This window comes from Ambystoma mexicanum, chromosome 2p (assembly GCF_040938575.1).
Source record: "Ambystoma mexicanum isolate Mex_15411 chromosome 2p, UKY_AmexF1_1, whole genome shotgun sequence".
NCBI lineage: Eukaryota > Metazoa > Chordata > Amphibia > Caudata > Ambystomatidae > Ambystoma > Ambystoma mexicanum.
The window spans coordinates 1,289,482,772-1,289,502,508 of record NC_090923.1 but is presented as its reverse complement, the minus strand read 5'-3'; the positions used below and the strand labels follow the sequence as shown (position 1 = coordinate 1,289,502,508).

Below are 19,737 nucleotides of genomic sequence, written 5' to 3'. Positions count from 1 at the left end.
TCAGATCTGTGCAACAATATGTCATAATACAACGAACCAAACATTGTTTTAATAGGCAACCACAAAAATCCAAAATGATTTACCATTCATCAATCACTCTTAGTCTGCCTCCATTAAAATGAAGGACTGCAACCAAAAGGAGCATTTAGAAAGCCAAGTTAAAAATAAATCTAACTTTTTTTTTTTTTAAAGTTCAACGCTTTCCTGACTATACATTATTGGCATGCAATCCTAATTCAAGTTTACACAAGAAAATCCCTGGAGGCAGAGTTCTGCACCAGAGGCAATTCCAGATCATTTATTGCAAATTTGATAAAGACACAAACTAAACTTACGATGTGTAGGTGCTGGATTCGTCTCCACAAGTTCCATCTACGTTGAGAGCAATTTGTTCACCTTTGCTGCGGCAATAATTGGGACTCACTGTGTCGATGGCCATTTCCAATTCAACCTGAATAGCATTTATGAGATTAAAACCAATTAGAATGGTCTGACTAAAGAGCTTATGCATAAACACTGTGCCAGCCAGAATGAATGCCCCCTTTTAACCACTAGACATTATAGGTTTAAATCAAAATGAAGAGTAGCCTGGACTACAGACTATTTTGATAAATGACAGCATACAACCAGTTTCTACTTGGCATGCAGTGATCTTTAGTTTTTAGTTTCCTATAAACAAGTTATTTAACCATCTGATGGATTTCAGCTAGATATTACTTGCTTGCAAATGTGCACATTATTTACTAACTTATGAAGAACAGAGTCCCGATTTCTTTTAATTGGTTTTATGTTTTTTTCTGAACATGCTTGAAATAATTGATTTGTAGCAACACACATGGTAACCGGTCAGGTCTCCTTTCCCTAATGTCTCCTGTTTGATTGGCCCCTAAATAATGTAAATGTATTTAGGAACAAATGCATTTTTGTAAATTCCTAACATTTCCTCCTGGTTCTTCTTGGGTGCAGTGGGTAGTGACCGTTCTAGACTCATTTTAACTAGACCCTGTTACAGGGTATGATAGGATATGACAGGATATGATTTGATATTTATAACGCGCATGTACACAAGTGTTACTAGGCAGTGAGGTGGTCTTTCCAGGGATGGAATAACCGTCGCTTGTTTTATTCTGTCAGTTTTGAAGAGTAAATGATACATCTATGCACCAGTGCAGCTTTACACACTTGTCAGTATGCCCTGAGCACAGCATTAACATGTTGCATTTCAAACTGCAAATCTAACCACAAGAGAATTAGTAACATGTGCTCCGACCCCCTCAGTGCTCTTCCTCCAGGCTCACATGTTGTCAGAGAGTCTCGGACAAGGAGCAGAGCATATTTTTCCTCAGCAACTAAATAATTAAGAATTGTATTCCACCATATAGGTGGCCCCTCCTCAATTGCTCAGACTCCCCCTCGCATTTCCAAAAACTCCCTCATACACCCTACTTCGATACACACGCACATCAAAACAGAGCTGGGTTGATGAGTTCTCTGGAGATACAGAGCTGAACTACAAATAAGATACACTGTGCTGAGTAACTTGTACTTGCTCTAACATATCAAAAAGGTGCTGGACCTCCCTTGTGGGTGGGATAAAGACTGATCTGCAAATGGCTATTCCTTGTTTGTGAAAAGTACTGTGAGCAATGACTGCGTACTCTAAACGTAGGAAAAAAGACAGAACAGTCTATCATGCCATGTTCTTTCTAGAGAGGGGCGCCTGCTAACTTTTTGTATTTTTGCAAGAAACTTGGGGTTGGTCACCCCTGGGGCAACCCAGACGTGGACCTCTTGATCACTGTGCTCAGAGAGGCAGAGCTCCACCTCACTGATGAGGCCCAACAAGGCTGAAACACGTGTCTGGGGTTGCTGTTGGTACTCTTGTCCAAAGGAGGTTTGCCTGGCATTTCGATGCTGGACTGCCCTTGTGGGTGGGACAAAGACTGATCTGCAAATGAATATTGCTCTTTTGTGAAAAGTACAATGAGCAAAAAGCGATGGCCGCAGACTCTCAAAGTGGGAAAAAAACCACAGATCATGTTATGTTATCATGCCCTGTTCTTTCTAGAGGGGCGCCTGCTACCTTTTTTGTACACTTGCTCTAACATTCCTTACCCCATTCCTCAAATCATGGGAAGATTTTACAGCACACTACAAAACGGTTATGGAAATGATCTTCAACATCCACAACATGCTAGACTTCAGGATTGGGAAGAGCCAAAATAACTGCCCTCAAATCCAGGATGTTTATGTTAAAGGTACTGTCTGGCCAGTTGCTTCTGGTCTGTAGTTCCCCCCCTAGTTGGGCTCCGAAGCCTGCCAGTAAGTATGTATTACTGGGCTTTGGAAACAAATCTACACATTGTTTTTATCAGCAGTCTACACGTGCAGCCTGAAATGTGGGTTACTTGGATTTTATTACTGTAACCACCCCTATGGATTAGAGAGGCTCATCTCTGAAAACACATTGTCCCAAACCAGAAAAATGCATCATAATAAACAGGGAGTAAAAATGCTGCTGATAAAAATAAGTAATCAATACACACAAAAGCTGGCTTCCACCCACGCATCCCCACAGAAATGTTTGCATTAGTGGTACCAACAAATCAGTGCCCAAAGAATGACAAAGTTACTCACCGCAGTGACTACCTTACTCGTAGTGCATAGTCCCCTTTTTTCCATACTTGTGGGACATCCCATCCACTGGGACAGGACCGGAGCACTTTTCAAGCATCAATAAATTAACTGTTTGTCCTTTTATATTTACGCAGGGCCACCGCACGTGACCGTAGCCCCGCCTTACTGAGCTCCGTCATGCGCATCGCCCTTCTGTCCTTCTCTATCGCCAGGTTCAGGACCATTTAGCGACAATAGAAGATACTTATTAGGGGGTGGGGAACGTAGGGCGGGATTATGGAGGAAAGGGGACTATGGACTAGGAGTAAGTTAGTCACTATGCGGAGTGACTATGTCATACTCTTACATCCAGTCCCCTTTCCTCCATACTTGTGGGAGATTCCTAAACTCAACTATGGGTGGATGGGAAATCCCTTATTGAAATACATTTTTAAGAACTGCCTGGCCGAATTGGGCATCAGCCCGGGAGCTCAGGTCAAGACAGTAATGTCTGCAAAAAGCCAATGGGGAAGCCCACGTAGCAGCCTTGTCTATGGACTCCCAAGGGACGTATTTTGGGAAGGCAACTGCAGCCGCTTTGCCACGGACCAGATGTGCATGAATGGCCTTTGGGTGCTGAAGGCCTTGAAATTTGTAGGCCTCGGAAATACATGAAGCTATCCAACGAGAGATGGACGCTTTCAAGGCTGGTTTCCCTTTCAGGTCACCAAACGTTAACGTTGTGAAGAAATTCTAAGTTTGCTTGTTCTGTCAAGGTAGACCTTCAGAGCCCGCCCGGCATCTAGATTGTGTAAAACCCTCTCTGCATCGGAGAGCAGGTTCGAGAAGACCAGTAAAGATATTGACTGGTTTAAATGGAATTCAGAAACCACTTTGGGAAGGAAAGAAGGGTAAGTGCGAAGCACAACCTTATCCTTGTGGAAAGTTAGGAACTGATGTTCCACAGAGAGCTTGAAGCTCGCTTATTCGTCTTGCAGATGCCACCGCAATGAAAAAGGCCACCTTCCAAGAAAGGTATTTGAGCTCGGTAGTGGCCATGGGTTCAAAAGGCTTATGACAAAGTAGTGAGGACCACATTCAGATACCATTTGGGATGAGGGGCACAAACCGACAGGAAAACATGAAGACCTGCAAAATGGCTCTTGATGACTCTGTTCGTCAGTGAAAAAGAGTAACTGTCTGTAGACAGATAAGCCGCAGTGGCAGATAAGTACGTCCTGCATGATAAGACATGAATGCCGGAGGCTACGAGGTCAGATATAAAAGACAAGACACAGTCAACAGAAGCCCGTTTGGGATCAAGCTTGTTGGCTAGACACCAATGACAAAAGAGGAGCCACTTGCTCCTGTATTGAGCTCTCATAGAAGGCTTTTTTCTGCTGATTGAATTATACGAATGTTGTCCTCGGAGAGGTTGAACTGCGCTAATCGGAACTCGGGCACCAGGCCGCCAAGCTGAATGATTTTGGACAGGGGTGCCACAACTGGTGATTGCTCTGGTGAAGGAGGTCGGGAATCTGCGGCAACCTGATCGGGGAGCACACAACAGGTTCTGTAGTTCCGAAAACCAGAACCTGGCTGGCCACCAAGGAGCTATGAAGAGGAGAGAGCAGTTTGATACACTCCTGAGTTTCCAGAGCGACCGATGAATCAGCAGCAAAGGAGGAAAAGCATAAGCTTTCATGCTCCCCCAGATGGATTTCGAGAACGTCCCCAGGGAAAACACTCCTAGACCGTCCCTGGAAGCATAAAGAGGAAGTTTCCGGTAGGATTAGGTCGCAAAGAGGTCCACCGCTGGAGAATCACATTGCTGGAAGATCTTGGTGAGTATACCGGTGTTCATCTCCCACTCTTAACTTGCTGCAGATTGGCGGCTGAGGGAGTCTGCAGCCACATTGATGTGACCTGGAACGTGCACAGCTTGAAGCCAGACATTGTGTTGAATAGCCCAATTCCGATTTTGGATAGCAAGGTCCACCAAAGGGGGAAGACTTGGTGCCCTCCTGTTTGTTGATGTAGAACATCGCGACAGAACTGTCTGTGCAAATTCATACCACACTGTTGGTGATAGAGGGTTGAAAAGCCTTGAGCGCCAGAAAAACTGCCAGGAGCGCCAGGTAATTGATATGGAACCGCCTGTCCTGAGGAGTCCACAAATCGTACACCTCGATGTGACGCAAAATCGCTCCCCACCCCAGAAGGGAGAAGTCTGTAGTAACCGTTGCTTGTGGGCAGGGCTCATGGAAGGAGGTCCCCACTGAAAGGTTGGTGGCCGATGACCACCATTGAAGATCCGCTGTCATGCAGGATGGAACTGGAATCTTCTTGGAATCCGGATCCGTAGCCTGGGACCAGCAGCTCCGAAGAGCAAGCGGAGTGTGCCTCATTTTACGGCATGCAAGAGGTAGAGCTAACTCGCAAGACCCCATGAGGCCCAGGAGTCTGGAACCAACAGGCTGACATGTGGGAGCACTGTAGGAAGAGTTGGCACGTGGCTGAAAGGTTTGTAATCTTTTTCTCCATCAGGTACACTCTAGTACTAACGGCATCCCAACAGAAACCCAGAAAGATCAGGTCTCGAGCAACCGTCCTCGATTTCTGCCAGTTCACCGACAGCCCAAGATGGAACAGGAGCTGAAGGAGTGACTGATGATTGGCCGTAGCGGCCTGTGGGCAAGGCCTGCGCATGAGCCAATCGTCCAAGGATGGATATACATGAACTCTCTGCAGTCTGAGGAATGCTGCGATGACCGCCATCATCATCATAAAGACACACTGCGCTGAGACCAAATGGAAGCACATGATACTGGAAGTGTTCTGTTCCCACAGAGACCCAAAGATACTTTCAATGTGGGCTAATATGCAATTAGGCATCCTGAAGGTCTACCACGCTGGGCCAATCGCCCTTGCGGAGAGAGGACATTATCTGGCAGGGTGCAATCAGCTTGAATTTCTTTTTGGATAGAAAGAGCTTAAACTTGGAGGTAGAGGATAGTGCGCAAGCCAGCCTGGTCGGGTTTGGGAATTGTAAACAGACAGGAGTAATATCCCTCCCCTTGCTCCCACAATGCAACAGGTTCCACTGCTCCGAGGTCAAGAAGTTTCTGCCACACCTCCAGATAAAACAAAATTTGTCGTCGCACCGGAGTCTTGTGTGAACAATGGAAAAGATCCTTTGTTTTATCGGTGGGGAGACCACCCATTGCTGAGGAGGAGGAGGCTGTTGACAGAGAAAAACTGGCCACCTTGCCTTTGCCGTTTACAGCGAGGGCCACCAGTGGGAGCCTCCGTGCGGCACGCACATCGCTCCTGAAAGACTCTGAAACCAGAGAAGCACCTTGTTTGAGACCCCGACCTCCTGAGTATAGCGTGCCTTTGCTGGGGTTTTTGCAAGGACTGACAATGACTTGGCAGTTTGGGTGCTTGCCTTGGTTTTTGCGAGTTCCTCATTTGTGGAGGAGTGGAACAGTTCTTTACCCTCAAAGGGGAGATCAAGCACCTTGCCCTGAACTTCCTTCAAAAACTTTGTAGCATGCAGCCACGCTTGGAGGGAGATGTCTACTCCGACCATAAGGCCTCGAGTGGAAGTGTCTACATGATGGGCCGCAGCCTCAAGTAGATCCTGTGCCAGAACTCTGGCATCGGATAAGCCGCCCTTCAAGTCTTCGAGCCTATCAGGAGGAATACATTCCTGAAACTCAGCAAGCTCATTCCACAGTTTGGCACTAGCAGCCTCCAGGATACGCTCAGTATTAGCCGCCTAACTCAGCTTAAGAGCCGAATTGGAAAAACCCTTTTTCCCCCCAATGGTGGCAAGAAGCTTGTCCTCTTTGGAAAGGATCTGCAACGCTGCAGTGGAGTATGTAGAGGCCAACTTCGACTGGAGTGTAGCTGCTGCCTCCACCGTCGATGAGGGGAGTGGGCATGCAGACAAGGTTATGTCCTCAGACGCGTTTAGCTTGCAGCGAGCGTCATCTTGTTTAGGTCTTGCCCAGAATTAGGTTTTTCCCAGACCTTGCAGGCTTTGGCCAGGACATCCTTTTGGAGCAACAGGCCAGTGCGCTCCTGTGTCGACAGCGTAAAGGCTCTAGAAAGTACCCCTTCTTGTGGATCGGAGCCTCAGGTATTGGGATGTCTAGCAACGCCATCATATCCACCAGACGGTCGTGGAAGGCTCTAATAGAGCGGGGCGGGTCGTCGCTGTCCTGGTCCGCTTTATCCTCATCCAGTGAGGCAGGTGCAGATACCTGATCCACCGCACATGGTTCCTCAGGTCCCGAGGGCAGGGTTGACTGCGCAACGGGAGTCTTTTCCACAGAAGAAAGTGGAGGCTGTGGAGGAGGAGGCCCCACAGAAAGTGGTGGAGGTGGTGGCACTACACAGACCTGCAGAGGGATTGCCAGAGCAGGGGCTGGGTCAGGTGGCTTAGAATACATTTCTTTAAGTAAATCCTTAAAGTACGCCTTCATGGGATCAGAATGCATGACCGTCTGAAACTTGACAAAGAAACTGCATCCTCAGAAGATGGCCTAGGCACTGGCGTGGGCAGAGACCTCTCAGAAGGGGCATAACCCCAGCATCACAAAGAGGATGGTTACCAGTTTGTTCCTCCACCAACTGGATCCATGTAAACCAAAGGAGCGGATGTAGGCGGGAGCAAGACTGTGCAGCAGGGGAGTCCGAGCATGCCAATCCATTGGAGGGCGGAACGGGTTATTGTTATCCACAAAACACGGAAAAGGCTGCTCAGCCCCAAAGACAGGCCCCTCAGTACCAACCGTTGTGAAAGTTGGTGTGCGAGAGGTAGACAAAATGGCCTCGAGTCGAGACTCGGTACACTTAGTTCCAGCTGTGGAAACCTCGGGACCGACCCCAGTGAAAACGGCCCCAGAAGTACTGGGCCTAACTTTAGCCCCCAAAAGGGGAACCTCGGATGAGGATCCGGTACTGGCAGCCCCTTTGCAGGGGACCTTTGAGGAAACTCTGGAGTGCCTATTATAATCCTTTTGGGACACCTCAGGGAGATCCCTGGTAACAGCTACTTGAGCCCCTCCCTGACCCCGAAGACCCTGGAAAGGAGTCCCCTGGCCAGGTGCCCTAAAAAGGAACGAATTTACTGGTTGCTCCTTTTTTCATCAATGAACTGCTGTAAATGTGGTGGAGGAATCCACTGGAAAACCTCCTCCCACCTGACAAGCTGATGCTGGATTGCCCAGACAGAGAGGCAGTCACAGTAGAAGCACGAGTGCCACGGTGTTCTGGGCCCAAGCACTCCAGCAGAGAGTGGGGATCTGCCATCGCAAAATGAGGTACGCACGATGTACAGGACACTAATCGCAGATACCCGGGCATAGACGGAAGAAAGATGACCATGGAACCGGAGTAGGAAAATGAAGGACAAGGGAAAAAAAAAAAAAAAAAATATTCCCTGAGATGCAAGTGCATCCGACCCAGACTGCACGGAGAAAAGGACTGAAGGGTAATGCGCGTGCGGAGCTCAGGAAGGCAAGGCTACAGTCACGTGCGGTGGCCCCGCATAAAAATAAAAAGGACAATAAATGTGTTGATGCTTTAAAAGTGCTACGGTCCTATCCCAATAGACTGAATGTCTCAAGCATGGAGAAAAGGGGACGGGACATGGGAGTAGGAGCTCTACCTTTGTTAATGATCTGATTTCATTTGATTTCAAAAGGATTTATATAGCATTAAGCAGCAAAATGATAAGAAAGAGCAGGTAGCTACTGAATTTTAGAAAAGTAAAGGTCAGGTTGCTGATGGCTTCAATTGCCCTACAAAGCTTGGAAGCTACAAATTGAAAGGAGCTGCCCATTGCTTTAACCCACTTGACCGCATGGTGATAATACGGTGTGAGAAGCTTAATGCAGTAATGGTATTAGCAAGGGCAAGGGCATTGTCATCACAGTAGTTAAGACCCAGGGTTAAGTCTCCCAATAGTATAATATGAGTGCACGGCTTGTTATTCAAAGAGGAATTGTGCAACATCATCTTCAAATGAGCTTGTAGAACAGTCATGGTGACCGAGAATAAAAGTGCGATTTTGATGGACAGTAATTCACCTGAGTGGAAGAAATGGTTAGGTAATTCAATAATGGGGAGTATGTTTTTACCAATAAATGCTATCCCTCTTCCTTTGCCCGTTTGTCTATCAGTCCTGAAGATAGTATAGCTTTCTGGGATGGCAAGCGAGAGTGTCAGGCTGGCTGATGCTTGGAGAACGGTTTCAGTGATGGCTAGGAAGTCTAGATTCTTATTAGTGATGAGGTATACAATGTCTAGCGCATGTGCTGGGAGTGATCTTGCATTAATGAGGGCACCCTTGAGCATGGTGGCTTCCTGGTTGGCCATGTCTGTGTAGGCTAGATTAGTCTCAGTACTTGACGGGAGTGTCAATACTGGTGGGGTCGCAGTGCTTTTTGGCTTTCTTACTGCGGTAGTATGGCTAATGTCAGACGTGTTTGAGTCGTTTGTGACAATGGCGGAATTAAGGGTGGTGACTTTCAAGTTGTGTGTAGTCGCAGTTAAGTCATGAGTGGAGGCATTTGAGTTGCGGTAGTAGTCAGAGAAGGGAGGTTGGTGTGATGTCGAGTCCGAGTATGGGGTGGTTCTGGCATTGAGGTGTGCATTCCTCCAAGTGATCAATGGGTTTGTTGATTGCAGAGGTGGCAGGTTTGAGGCTTTCCGAAATGAGGGTCTACTGTTTCGCGTGACTAGAAGGCAGGGTTAATAAGGGCTAGATTTGAGAAATGTCATGCACTCACCAGGGCTAGGCAAGCATTGAAAGGATGTGGTCTGCTGGTGGGACAGCCCGGGTGGGCTGTGGACGGGAGCGATTGCCGGGAGCAGGAAGCATGTGGGTGGGATGGTGTGAGAGTCGGGGAGGTTAATGGTCATTTTTAGTGAGATTATGCCTTTGTTGTTACGGAAGACTTATTGGGGGAGGTGGGTGGGGTCAGCTGTGGGTTTAGGGAGGCTCATGTCTGGGTGGATCCTGGCCTGTTGGGGTAGTGATGTTGGTCAGTGGCTGGATAAATCAAGTGCCATTGAGGAGTGGGCAAATCCCTTCAGTTGCAATTGATCACTGGGCTAGTGACTACATTCCAGGGGCAATCACATGGGCAGATGAGGTACCAAAGGGCACAAAGGTGAGAAAGTGCAAATTGATCACTAGGCAAATGCATACAGTCCAATGAGCAAGCACAAGGGCAGATCAAGTACAATGGGGCACATGGGTGAATTAAACTACAAATTGATCACTAGGCATGTGCATACAGTTCAAAAGGGCAGCCGTGTGGGCAATTGGCAATCTGATATAGTTGGGGAAGCAAAGCGCCTCAGGTATGAAAATAGTCATGGTAAGTCATCACACATCTCGGGGCTGTCACAGTGTGGGAAAGAGGGGAGCAGTAGAGCTGGGCAATATGCAGAAATGTTCCTGTCTGCCCTCACAAACGTACGTGGTTGTCCCAGTTTTGTTATCATGTGCTTTGGCTAATGACAAGGTCAAGAAGGCAAATAACCCTACTTTGGAGCGCAGAGATGTACCTGATCACGGGACAAAAAACAGGTACCACGGACAAGCCTTTCCCAGGTCAGGTGATGGGCTGGCTCTCCAGCGGATTTGGTTTTGTCAGGAGTCCTACCCTCCAGAGCTCCAGCAGAACCTGATAGGCACAGACAGGTACCTTTGTTCAGGGCCTTAGTTTCAGGGGCCAGCTTCCTCCTGCCGGCTAAAACGATTGGCTCTTAGAAGGTGGCACAGCCAATCAGGGGGGAGCAGCTTGGTGGCTTGCCTCTACTTGCACATAGGGATTAGGACAGCGTCAGCCATTTGAGGATCCTTGTGGAGTTGAATTTGCAACGGCCACGTTGCTTCTATGGGTTGAATACCTCCAGGAGTAGAGGCACCAACATGTGCGCACCACGGATATGAGCGGGAACTGTACCCAAGTAAAAACGGTGCAAGAGCTGCGCTCAATTATTCAGAAATAATTATTTAAATTCGGAGCATCAGCCGCTGAGTAAGGCCCAAAGGGCTTACCTTTGCAGAAGAGTGAGCAGGCTGCTCCTGCAGCAGAAGGTGATGGTGAAGGGCCCCTGCCCTCACAAGGCTTCCAGTGGCTAAACCAGAGCGATGGTCGCAAAACTGTTGTCCCAAGTCTATGGGACCCTGTCCAGAAGAAGCAGCATCAGTGAAAAGTCTAGGCGTTCTCCCTGATGCCTAGCTTTCTTTTTCAAAACAGATGCCAAAGTAACCAAGAAATGTTACGATCAACTAAAAAAAAAACACTATAGTGTTTTAAGTTCTTTACCCATAATGCACAGATCATCATGGTTAATGTGTTGATTTCCTTGTGTTTGGATTACGTAATGCTCCCTGAGAGAGAGATTAAGAATTTTTCAACAACAAAAAAAAAAAAAGTCTAAAATATAGGCAAAATGAGCAAAACCCTCCATTCTCCCTTGCCTTCAATGGTTGCCCGTTAGAGCCAGGATTAAATGCATGGCCATTTACCCCACCACAAACCCTACACAATGATGAATCCTCCCTGCTCGAAAATCAAACTGCAGTGGTTTCACCCAAACAGAGGCGCCGATAAATCTACTGAAAATTGATAATAAATCTAAATATCTCACTCCCAGTAAAGAAGGCAGAGGCTGCCTTTCCTAGCAGGCAGTATATGGAATGCTTTGCCATATTATTCAGGAAAAACATAGGACCTTCTCAGCTTTCGGAGGTCAATGAAAACCATGCTATTCACCACATGATCAGATCAGCTCACGATTTTGGAATAGATTCTCTAAAGCATTGTTCAACCACCAAGTTGCTGCAAGGCAAATGGTTACGCTCCACAAAGGAGTACAAATAAAAGTAAATGACTGTTCGAGGAGGTTGTTCAATAATTCAATCTCACAATGTTGACGTCTGTCACATTTGTCCTACCAATTTTTCAATGCTTTGACAGCATCTTTCACTATTGAATTTCATTTGTTACTCCTTCTTGCTTTAACATTAGAAAAAGGACACCCTATTGACACTATACTCTCCTCCAAGGCCTGTTAAGATTAAAAGTACAATAACTTGGAATTTACCCCAAGTAGGGAGGTGGGGGCATTTGTACAGTGGCAGGGAGGAGGGTGCCAGGTCATCCGGGACATGTACCATGGCTCAACTATCAGGTCATTCATAGAATGCAAGCAGGACTTTGGGGTGGACGAAAAAGAGAGACTATTTCCAATTGTGGCATTGGCTTCAAAACACAGACGAGAAGGGCAGCCACCCGCCAACTTACTAGTTTGAAAAATTCTTGCCCGCACACGGGTCTAGGGTTTTGGTCTCAAATTTATTTAAGATCCTGGATAATGTCATTCCTCGACCTTCATGGCCTTCTATGGCTCGTTGGGAGAGGATAATTGGTAAGGAAATCAGTAGGGATGACTTGGAAAGGTTGTCGATGATACCACCAAAAGGTGGCTAGGGCAGCGCAAATACAAGAAGCCTGGTATAAGTTATTATACGGGTGGCATTATACGCCAGCCCGCCTGCATATGATTTACCCTGAGGACTCGCAGGAATGCTGGAGAGGATGTGGGGTGGGGAGGGTGGGGGCCGACACCAGGCTCCCATATCTGGTGGAGATGTCCAAAAATGGAACAGTTCTGGAGGGAGGTCCAGGAGGCACAGGCCCAGGTCTTTAGGGAGTAGGAGAGGGGCTCCCCGGAGATGGTCCTGCTGGGGGTGGGGGAAGGTGAGGAGGAAGGGAGACGTGGGGGTCAAACAAAAGCACAGGTGGTGCTCACATTGGCGACAATGCAATCTATAGCCCAGAGGTGGAAAGGTTCGGTGGTACCCACCCTACAGGATTGGCTTCCCAAAGTTTGGGACATTTGGCATTAGAATGGCTTAGCTTACCTACGCAATGAACAACCACCTGCCCGAATTCGCTAGTGCCTGGGGTGTGATCCTGCATTCTTAAAAGATGATTACCAAGCCCAATGGTGTCCCCAATGACAGACTCTTGGAACTCTCCTAAATGAAACCTTAGGATGTGACCCCCATCCGGTCTAAGCGGAGATGTGGACCCTGGGGGTGGGGGAGGTTCGGGGGGTGGAGTAAGTTGGGTAGGCTGGGGACAGGGGAGGGGGTTTGGGAAGGGGGGGAGGAGTTGATTTTGTCATTTAAATTTAATAAAAAGAGGTTTTGAAAAAAAGATTAAATGTATGAAACAAATGAGCATGCCGTCCTGGAACATTGTGGGAGTATGATCTAAATTGCAGGATTGCGGCATGCACTCTTTTCTTGCACCAGTTCATATTTATTTCTAAGAGTCCTGGAGGATAGAGGTCCTACCCAAACAGGGTTATACCTGTTTTTATGCAACTGAAGGTAAAGGCATGCAAGATCATTCTAGTGGTGGGTTATTAACCTGGATTGCTATTGATCTTAATATTACCATCAAGGTTAATTTTTCTCAGTCCCAAGATATCCAATTTCTTCACATTATCTTGTCGTATAAAGCCGATATATTGGTCTCAAAAGTTTAGAACCAGCCTCAAAATACTTGGAGAATACCGGACACACTGAATGAATTAGAGCATCTCCTAGAGAGAAATATCGCCAAAAGCTACCATGTTAGACACCCAGGATAAACGCAGGCGATTTGAATGTCCCATCTGAGCAAATGAGTTTCTATAAAGATATATTTGACGAGGAAGGTGCTCTATGGGCAATTTCTCCTGTAGCATGCTCTAACACAATTCGTAGTCACCCTTTGGCTGTACAACTAGCATATCCTTTTATACAAGCTGGCCTTTGAAGTTTTAATAGTAGTTTTCCTGTGGACAAGCTGGCATAAATGTATGGTTTTCCTGTGGATTTTCCTGCTAAACTTGCACATGGGGCCTGAAGCAAAAAACCTATATGGTTTATATTTTAGAAGATGTAACTGGGAGTGGGTTTAATCTTTCCTCGTTTCCGAAAGGCTGGAAAGTGACCTCACCCTGTTATCTTTACTATAACTTTCGACTCAACACCACGGATAGACATTCAACTTGTAATTATTGTGCCGTTTAATCAGAGAAAACTTAGATGGTCTAATCTTAACTTTTTAGTGGTTCCTACACATGTACTCTCGTTTTAATAATATTAAGCAACGTTAGTTGTATTGTTGCCCTTGTCAATTCTTGTTTTAAATTCATAGAATGATTGGCATCAGTTAGTTTTTCCATGTATTGCTAAACGGTATCCAGCACTTAACGTCAAACTATCGGGCAGTCCTTGGTTTGAGGATCACTGCTGCAAAACAAAACCCCCATTCATATCTGCCACTAAAGACCCATGAAACTCTTGTCTATTTCAGGTTCAAAATCTGCAGAGTAGAAGTAAAAAAAAAAAACTTATGAAAAAGAAGCCAAACCTAAAGGGTGGGAGAAGTTAAAGTCTGCTTGTGCTTGTAGTGCTAACAATTGGCAGATTGTTTGACCTATTGCATCTACTGGCTCAGACGAGAAACTTGTGGGTGATCTTGAGGTTCATATTTCTCCCTGTAGGTGGTCGGCTCACTCCTCAAAACTTCATTGACAAACAGAACTATAAACTGACCATACCATATGTTTTCTTTTTAATCCTAAATAAATCTATTATATGGGTACCTTGCACTAGTGTTCTTTAATGCAGTCTGTGATGGGCAAAGTATTCTCCGTTGTAGTTAGGAGCCGAAATAATCCCAGTTTTTAACAAGGATGTAAGCACAAACTAAGTAACTACCATCCTATTTCACACATTGACGGATTGGAAAAACATATGGTAAAATACTATTAAAAAGCCTTCAGAACTGGGTTTTGGAAAGCTTGGTTATCGCAGATCTGAAGCCTGGCTATCCAGTATATGCAGAGCAGACCAGATTTTTAGATAATTTCTACCACTTCGTGAAGATTCTACCATTACATCAACCGCTTCATTTATGGATTTACCTATAGCTTTTGACTGTTTCCTGAGAGACAGCCTCTAGTATAAAGAGGCTTCATTCAAATAATGATCCTTTGGCGCGATAGGAAAGGTGTGGAAAGGTGATAGGGGTGCGCACCAGGACTGTATCCTCGCTCCCTCCATCCAGTCTTCAACCTGCATTTAAAAGCCTTTGCCACTTCTTTTCCTTCTTTAATGTAAGATGCACCATTCCTTGCTGGTGAAATAAAAAAAAAATACAAAAAAAAAAATCTATATTGTATTCTCCAAAGCAGATTCACATTTTAATGTCAAAGTTGCCTCTGTGTTTGCAAAAGGAGTTAGACTGTTGAGATCCTTTGCTAAGGCAAAGGTGTATTTATTAATACTACCAAAACAAAATATATGGCTCGTCATTGAAGGATTATTCCAAATTTGAATATAACTGTTTTCAGAGGCAAGATACTGATAGGCAAGTTCTACTTTTGATTATTTGGGGGGTGAGGATTCATGAAAACTGAAAGTTGTTCGAGCACGGTGAGTGTTGCTATATTAAACCATTGTGTGGGTTATACAGAAAGGTTTTCCAAATTTTAGAGGCCCTGTACGCAAGCCTATTCTGTCTCCTTATAGGGAGTGGAAATGTGGGGTTTGGAGAAGTTAAATTCAACAATAATTAGAGAAATCTTTTATCAAAAAACTTTCTCTTTACTAACCATGCTGACCGCTCTGCTCGAAAGGCATTCAAAATAAAGCCACTCTCAAACAGGTTCTATTTTGGGTCAACGTTTTGTCTAATCTTTCTTTAGGTAAATGAAGAGACTTGCTTGTTGATTTCCTATCCCTGGGGGCAATAACCCTAGTTTGGTTCATATCTTTGAGATTCCACCTATATAGGATCGGCCACTCTATGGTTCCCTGATATGATATGGCATTATTAACGCGCCTATACACAAGTGTTTCAAGGCACAACGAAGTGTCATTCAGATCGCGCAAGTGCATGGGAAGGGGAAGGAAGAGAAGAGCGAGGGGATGGTGGAGAAGACAGTGCAGTACATGGGATAAGGAAATAAACAAATAAAAGTACGGCCAGCAGGTGGCAAGTGCACGGGTAAATGCAGACATCAGGTGTCAAGTGCTGGAAGTGGGACTGTAGGGATACAGAAAACAGTCTCCAAGTGCGGGGGTTGGCCATGTAACCAGTGCAGTTTCAGTGTCAGCCAGGAAGTCAGCAAGGGAGAGGAGGAGAAAAGGCAGAAGCAAAGAGAAAGGTTTTGGGGTGCTTCCGGAACTGAAGATGATTCTCAAGTTTCAGGGAGGCTGTTCCAGAGGGAGGCCCCAGCCGAAGAAAGATCTACCACTAACTCGTTGCTTGGAGAAGCGACTGACCCGGAGGGAGTTTGAGGCAGATGAGCGAAGAGCTTGAGAAGGAAGGTAGGAAGAGAGTTGAAGGTATGAGGCCCCAGAAAGCCTTGTGGACGATGCAGAGGGTTTTGAACTTAATCCTCGCAGGCACTGGGAGCCAGTGCAGAGATTTCAGTCCTGGAGAGATACGATCCCTGGGCTTGAGGCCAAGGAGAAGTCTCGCAGTCCTGTTCTGGATAAGTTGCAGAGGGCGGAGAGTAGAAGCAGGCAGATTTAGAAAGAGGCTGTTGCAATAGTCCAGCCTCGAGAGAACCAGAACTCTGAAGACCGTGAGCGTCTGGGGGAAGGAGAGGAATGGAAGAATAACTCTGTGGAGGTGCAGCTGGTAGTGTGACTTCTTAGAGATGTCGGAGATGTGAGGAGAGTGTGGAGTCAACGATGACCCCAAGGTTTTTAGCCTTGCAGGTGGGAGCAGGAAGAGGGCCAAGAGAGGCCGGCCAGAGAGCTACAGGAAAGGAGGGAGCGGGTGTGCCGATGAAGAGAATCTCAGTCTTACTGGCATTAAGGCAGAGGTCATGGGCAGCACACCACTCCTGGATAGCAGACAGAGATGAGAGGAAGTAGAGGAGGAGCCAGAGGGTAGCCTGAACATGAGCTTGGTGTCATCCGCATAGCACTGAAAGTTGGGGCAGATAGCGGCAAAGCACTCCTGGGGCTAAAATCTTAAAATTTCATCAATATATTGATAATGATTCATACTGTTCCTTTGTAAAAGCACATTTGCAGTGGGCATTTGTGATTTAGATGCTCCAACACTAAATTGGCCTGATGTTATTTGGATATTAAGCTGTTCATTGATACAAACTGCTATCTTCATTAAAGGAATAGTGTGCTCTAAAATATTATTTGCTAAAAGGATTGCCCATAATCAAAAATACATATAAAAAATATTTTTAAACAAAGTCTCCATGTAAAGTATTGAGCAAATGAAGCTCAAACTCAAAAATGTGAAGCATTAGGAGGCATCAATTTTGTGAAATGGACGAGCATCCTGTGCTTGCCCTTGCAGCACTAATGAAGCAAAAGCCAGCCAGCTGTAATAAACAAAAGCTAAAACAGGCAGGAAAGCTGCATCTAGCTAAGTGCTTATTTCTTTTTGAAAAAAGCACTGGCTGCGTTTTTCTTTCCAAGTTTTCCAGGCTGGAGGAGCCTGGAAAACTTAGAAAGAAAACCGCAGCTTTTAAAACGTTGTATTTATGTTTGCGGTGGCTTCAGCTTGGAGTCCCGTGGGCTCCAAGCTGAAGCTACTGCAAACATAAATACAACGTTGTTGTATTTAAAAACGCTGTGGTTTTCTTTCCAAGTTTCTCACGCTCCTCCGAGCCGGAGGACCCAGAGAAACTTAGAAAGAAAAACCGCAGTGTTTTTAAATACAACCGCGTGGGGGAGCCCAGGAGACTCAAAGTGAAAGCCGCGGCAGGCAGAAACAACACGGGTGCGTTTCGAAATGCCACAGTGTTTCTCACTACGGCAGCTTTCGCGTGGTGTCTCCTGGGCTCCCCCAACCCTGAGGGAGTCTAGGAGACTCCAAGTGAAAGCCGGCGCAGTGAGAAATACAACGTTGTTGTATTTGTAAATGCAGCGGTATTTACAAATACAACATCGCTGTTATTCTGACTGCAGCGGCTTTTGCTTGGAGTCTCCTGGGCTCCCCCGGGTTGGGGGAGCCCAGAAGACATCACGCGAAAGCCGCCACAGTCAGAAATACAATGTTCTTGTATTTATGATTTCTGTGGTTTTCCAACCACGGCAATCACAAATACAACAACGTTGTATTTGTAATTGCTGAGCCTTTGCCTTTTGCATTCATTTTACATTTTCTGTGCTTTCCTGGGCTTTGGGAGCACCAGAAACCTAAAATGAAAGTGAAGGCAGCTTCCTCAGCTCATGTTGAGCTCTGCTCTGGCTGCAGTAAGCGAAATCTCCCAGTAGGGGGCTTATGCTGCTTGTTTAGTGCCGCCAGGGCAGAGCTTAACATAAGCTGAGAAGGCTGCCTGAAATTACAAAATGGATGCTCACATGTAAACGCTCTGAGCCTCGTTTGCTCAAAAGTTTACAAAGGAACTTTCATTAAAAATATATTTAATGTAGGTTTTGGATTATTGCCCATCTTTTAAGGCAAGAATATTTGAGCGCACTATTCCTTTAAATTAAATCTTATTCAGCAAAACCTATTTCTTCAATAAGACTTTTGCTTATTAATTCTACTTACTTGACTGTGTGTGTTACTATGACAATGATATCTTTTAATGCTTTTTGTAGCCAAAAAGAAGTTGAAGAAAATTATATCTGTTTTAGTGTCAAAATGTATTTGTGCTCCCCTAATTCAGGTACTCCCACCAGGAATGAAAATTACTTTTTTACTCTCCAAAAACAATTTCCCACCCACCCACAAAATAAATAGGGAGTAAAAATACTCCTACCTCAAACTCTCATTTGGAGTTAGACTGTGATCTTTGATGTCTGAGAAAACGTGTGGACCTTTATAGTATAGTCTGTTCCCTTTCCAATGAGAGAATTACAAGGGCTGCGTTTGTATTATGTTATGTTATATGTACTTGTAAAGCGCACGTGCGCAGAGGCGCATCATGGCGCTATGGAGCAGGGGGACGGCAGCAATTAAAGGAAGAGGCCTAAAACAGTAATGTTTTCAAGGAACGCCGAAAGGCAAGATGGTCACCAATGGCTCGTAGGGCCACGGAAGGTCATTCCAAGCCTTTGCAGCCGTCACAGAAAAGGCGCTGCCACCTATGCGTGACAGTCTGATACGAAGGACAGACAGCAGGAGGGCAGACCGAGAGCAAAGAGGGCGAGCAGGGAGCTACTGCGGAAATCTTTCCTGAAGATATTCCGCTCTGAGCTTATAAAAAAACCTGGTGGACAATACACATAGATTTGAAAAGAATCTGCTTCTCGATAGGTAGCCAATGAAGCTGTCTGAGGCGTGGTGACATGTGTGCGCAAAATGGAGGATGCAAGATAGATCTAGCAGAAGCATTCTGAAGCAGGTTTGTAAGATAGCGCGGCTGGGCAAGTTAAAATAATCGTCCATGCTGAGGTCCAGTGCAGCCACCCAAGAGGCTAGAAATTGGCCTGGAATAAATGGAAGAACTTTCCGCAGGATGTGCAGTTTAAAGTGACCAGATTTACAAACAGCCGCAACCTGCTCCACCATGGATCGAGGGCATGCATTTTATACCGCCAGATTTTTTACTGAGGAGGATGGCAAGGGAAACATGTCCAGGGAAGTTGGCCAAAACTGTCGTCCAGAAAGAGGACTGAGGTTCCAACAACAAGAACCTCTGCCTTGTTGCCATTCAGTTTTAACAAGCTGGCCGCCATCCAGGAGCTGAGGTCCTCTAAAAACCTCCTAAGCCGTGCTGCGGTGTCTGAACGGGTAAGATCCATACAAACCAAAATCTGCCCGTCATTGGCATAGGAGTACCACCTCAACCTATGGGATAGAATAAGAAGGAAAAGTGGTCTAACACAAATATTAAACAATATAGGAGATGGTGCAGTCCCTGAGGAACCCCACACGACAGCAGCACCGATTTAGAAGAGAAAGGGTGGAAGTGAGACCAACAGAGCGGTCGGCCATTAAAGCAGAGAACCAGCCCAGGACTTGACCAGACATGCCAGCATCCGACAGCCAGGAGATCAGGGTGGGATGATCAACCGTGTCGAAAGCAACAGATGGGTCTAATAAA

At 45.9% G+C, this 19,737-nt stretch overlaps 1 protein-coding gene across 1 annotated transcript in view; it reads right to left on the bottom strand.

The window, feature by feature from the left end:
• Positions 1–19,737, bottom strand: part of POLR3E (RNA polymerase III subunit E) — a 1,464,556-nt gene that overhangs the window by 1,214,943 nt on the left and 229,876 nt on the right. The window contains exon 5 of the mRNA XM_069645613.1: positions 336–451. Coding sequence (XP_069501714.1) covers positions 336–451 — 116 coding nt within the window. The remainder of the gene's footprint in view (positions 1–335; positions 452–19,737) is intronic.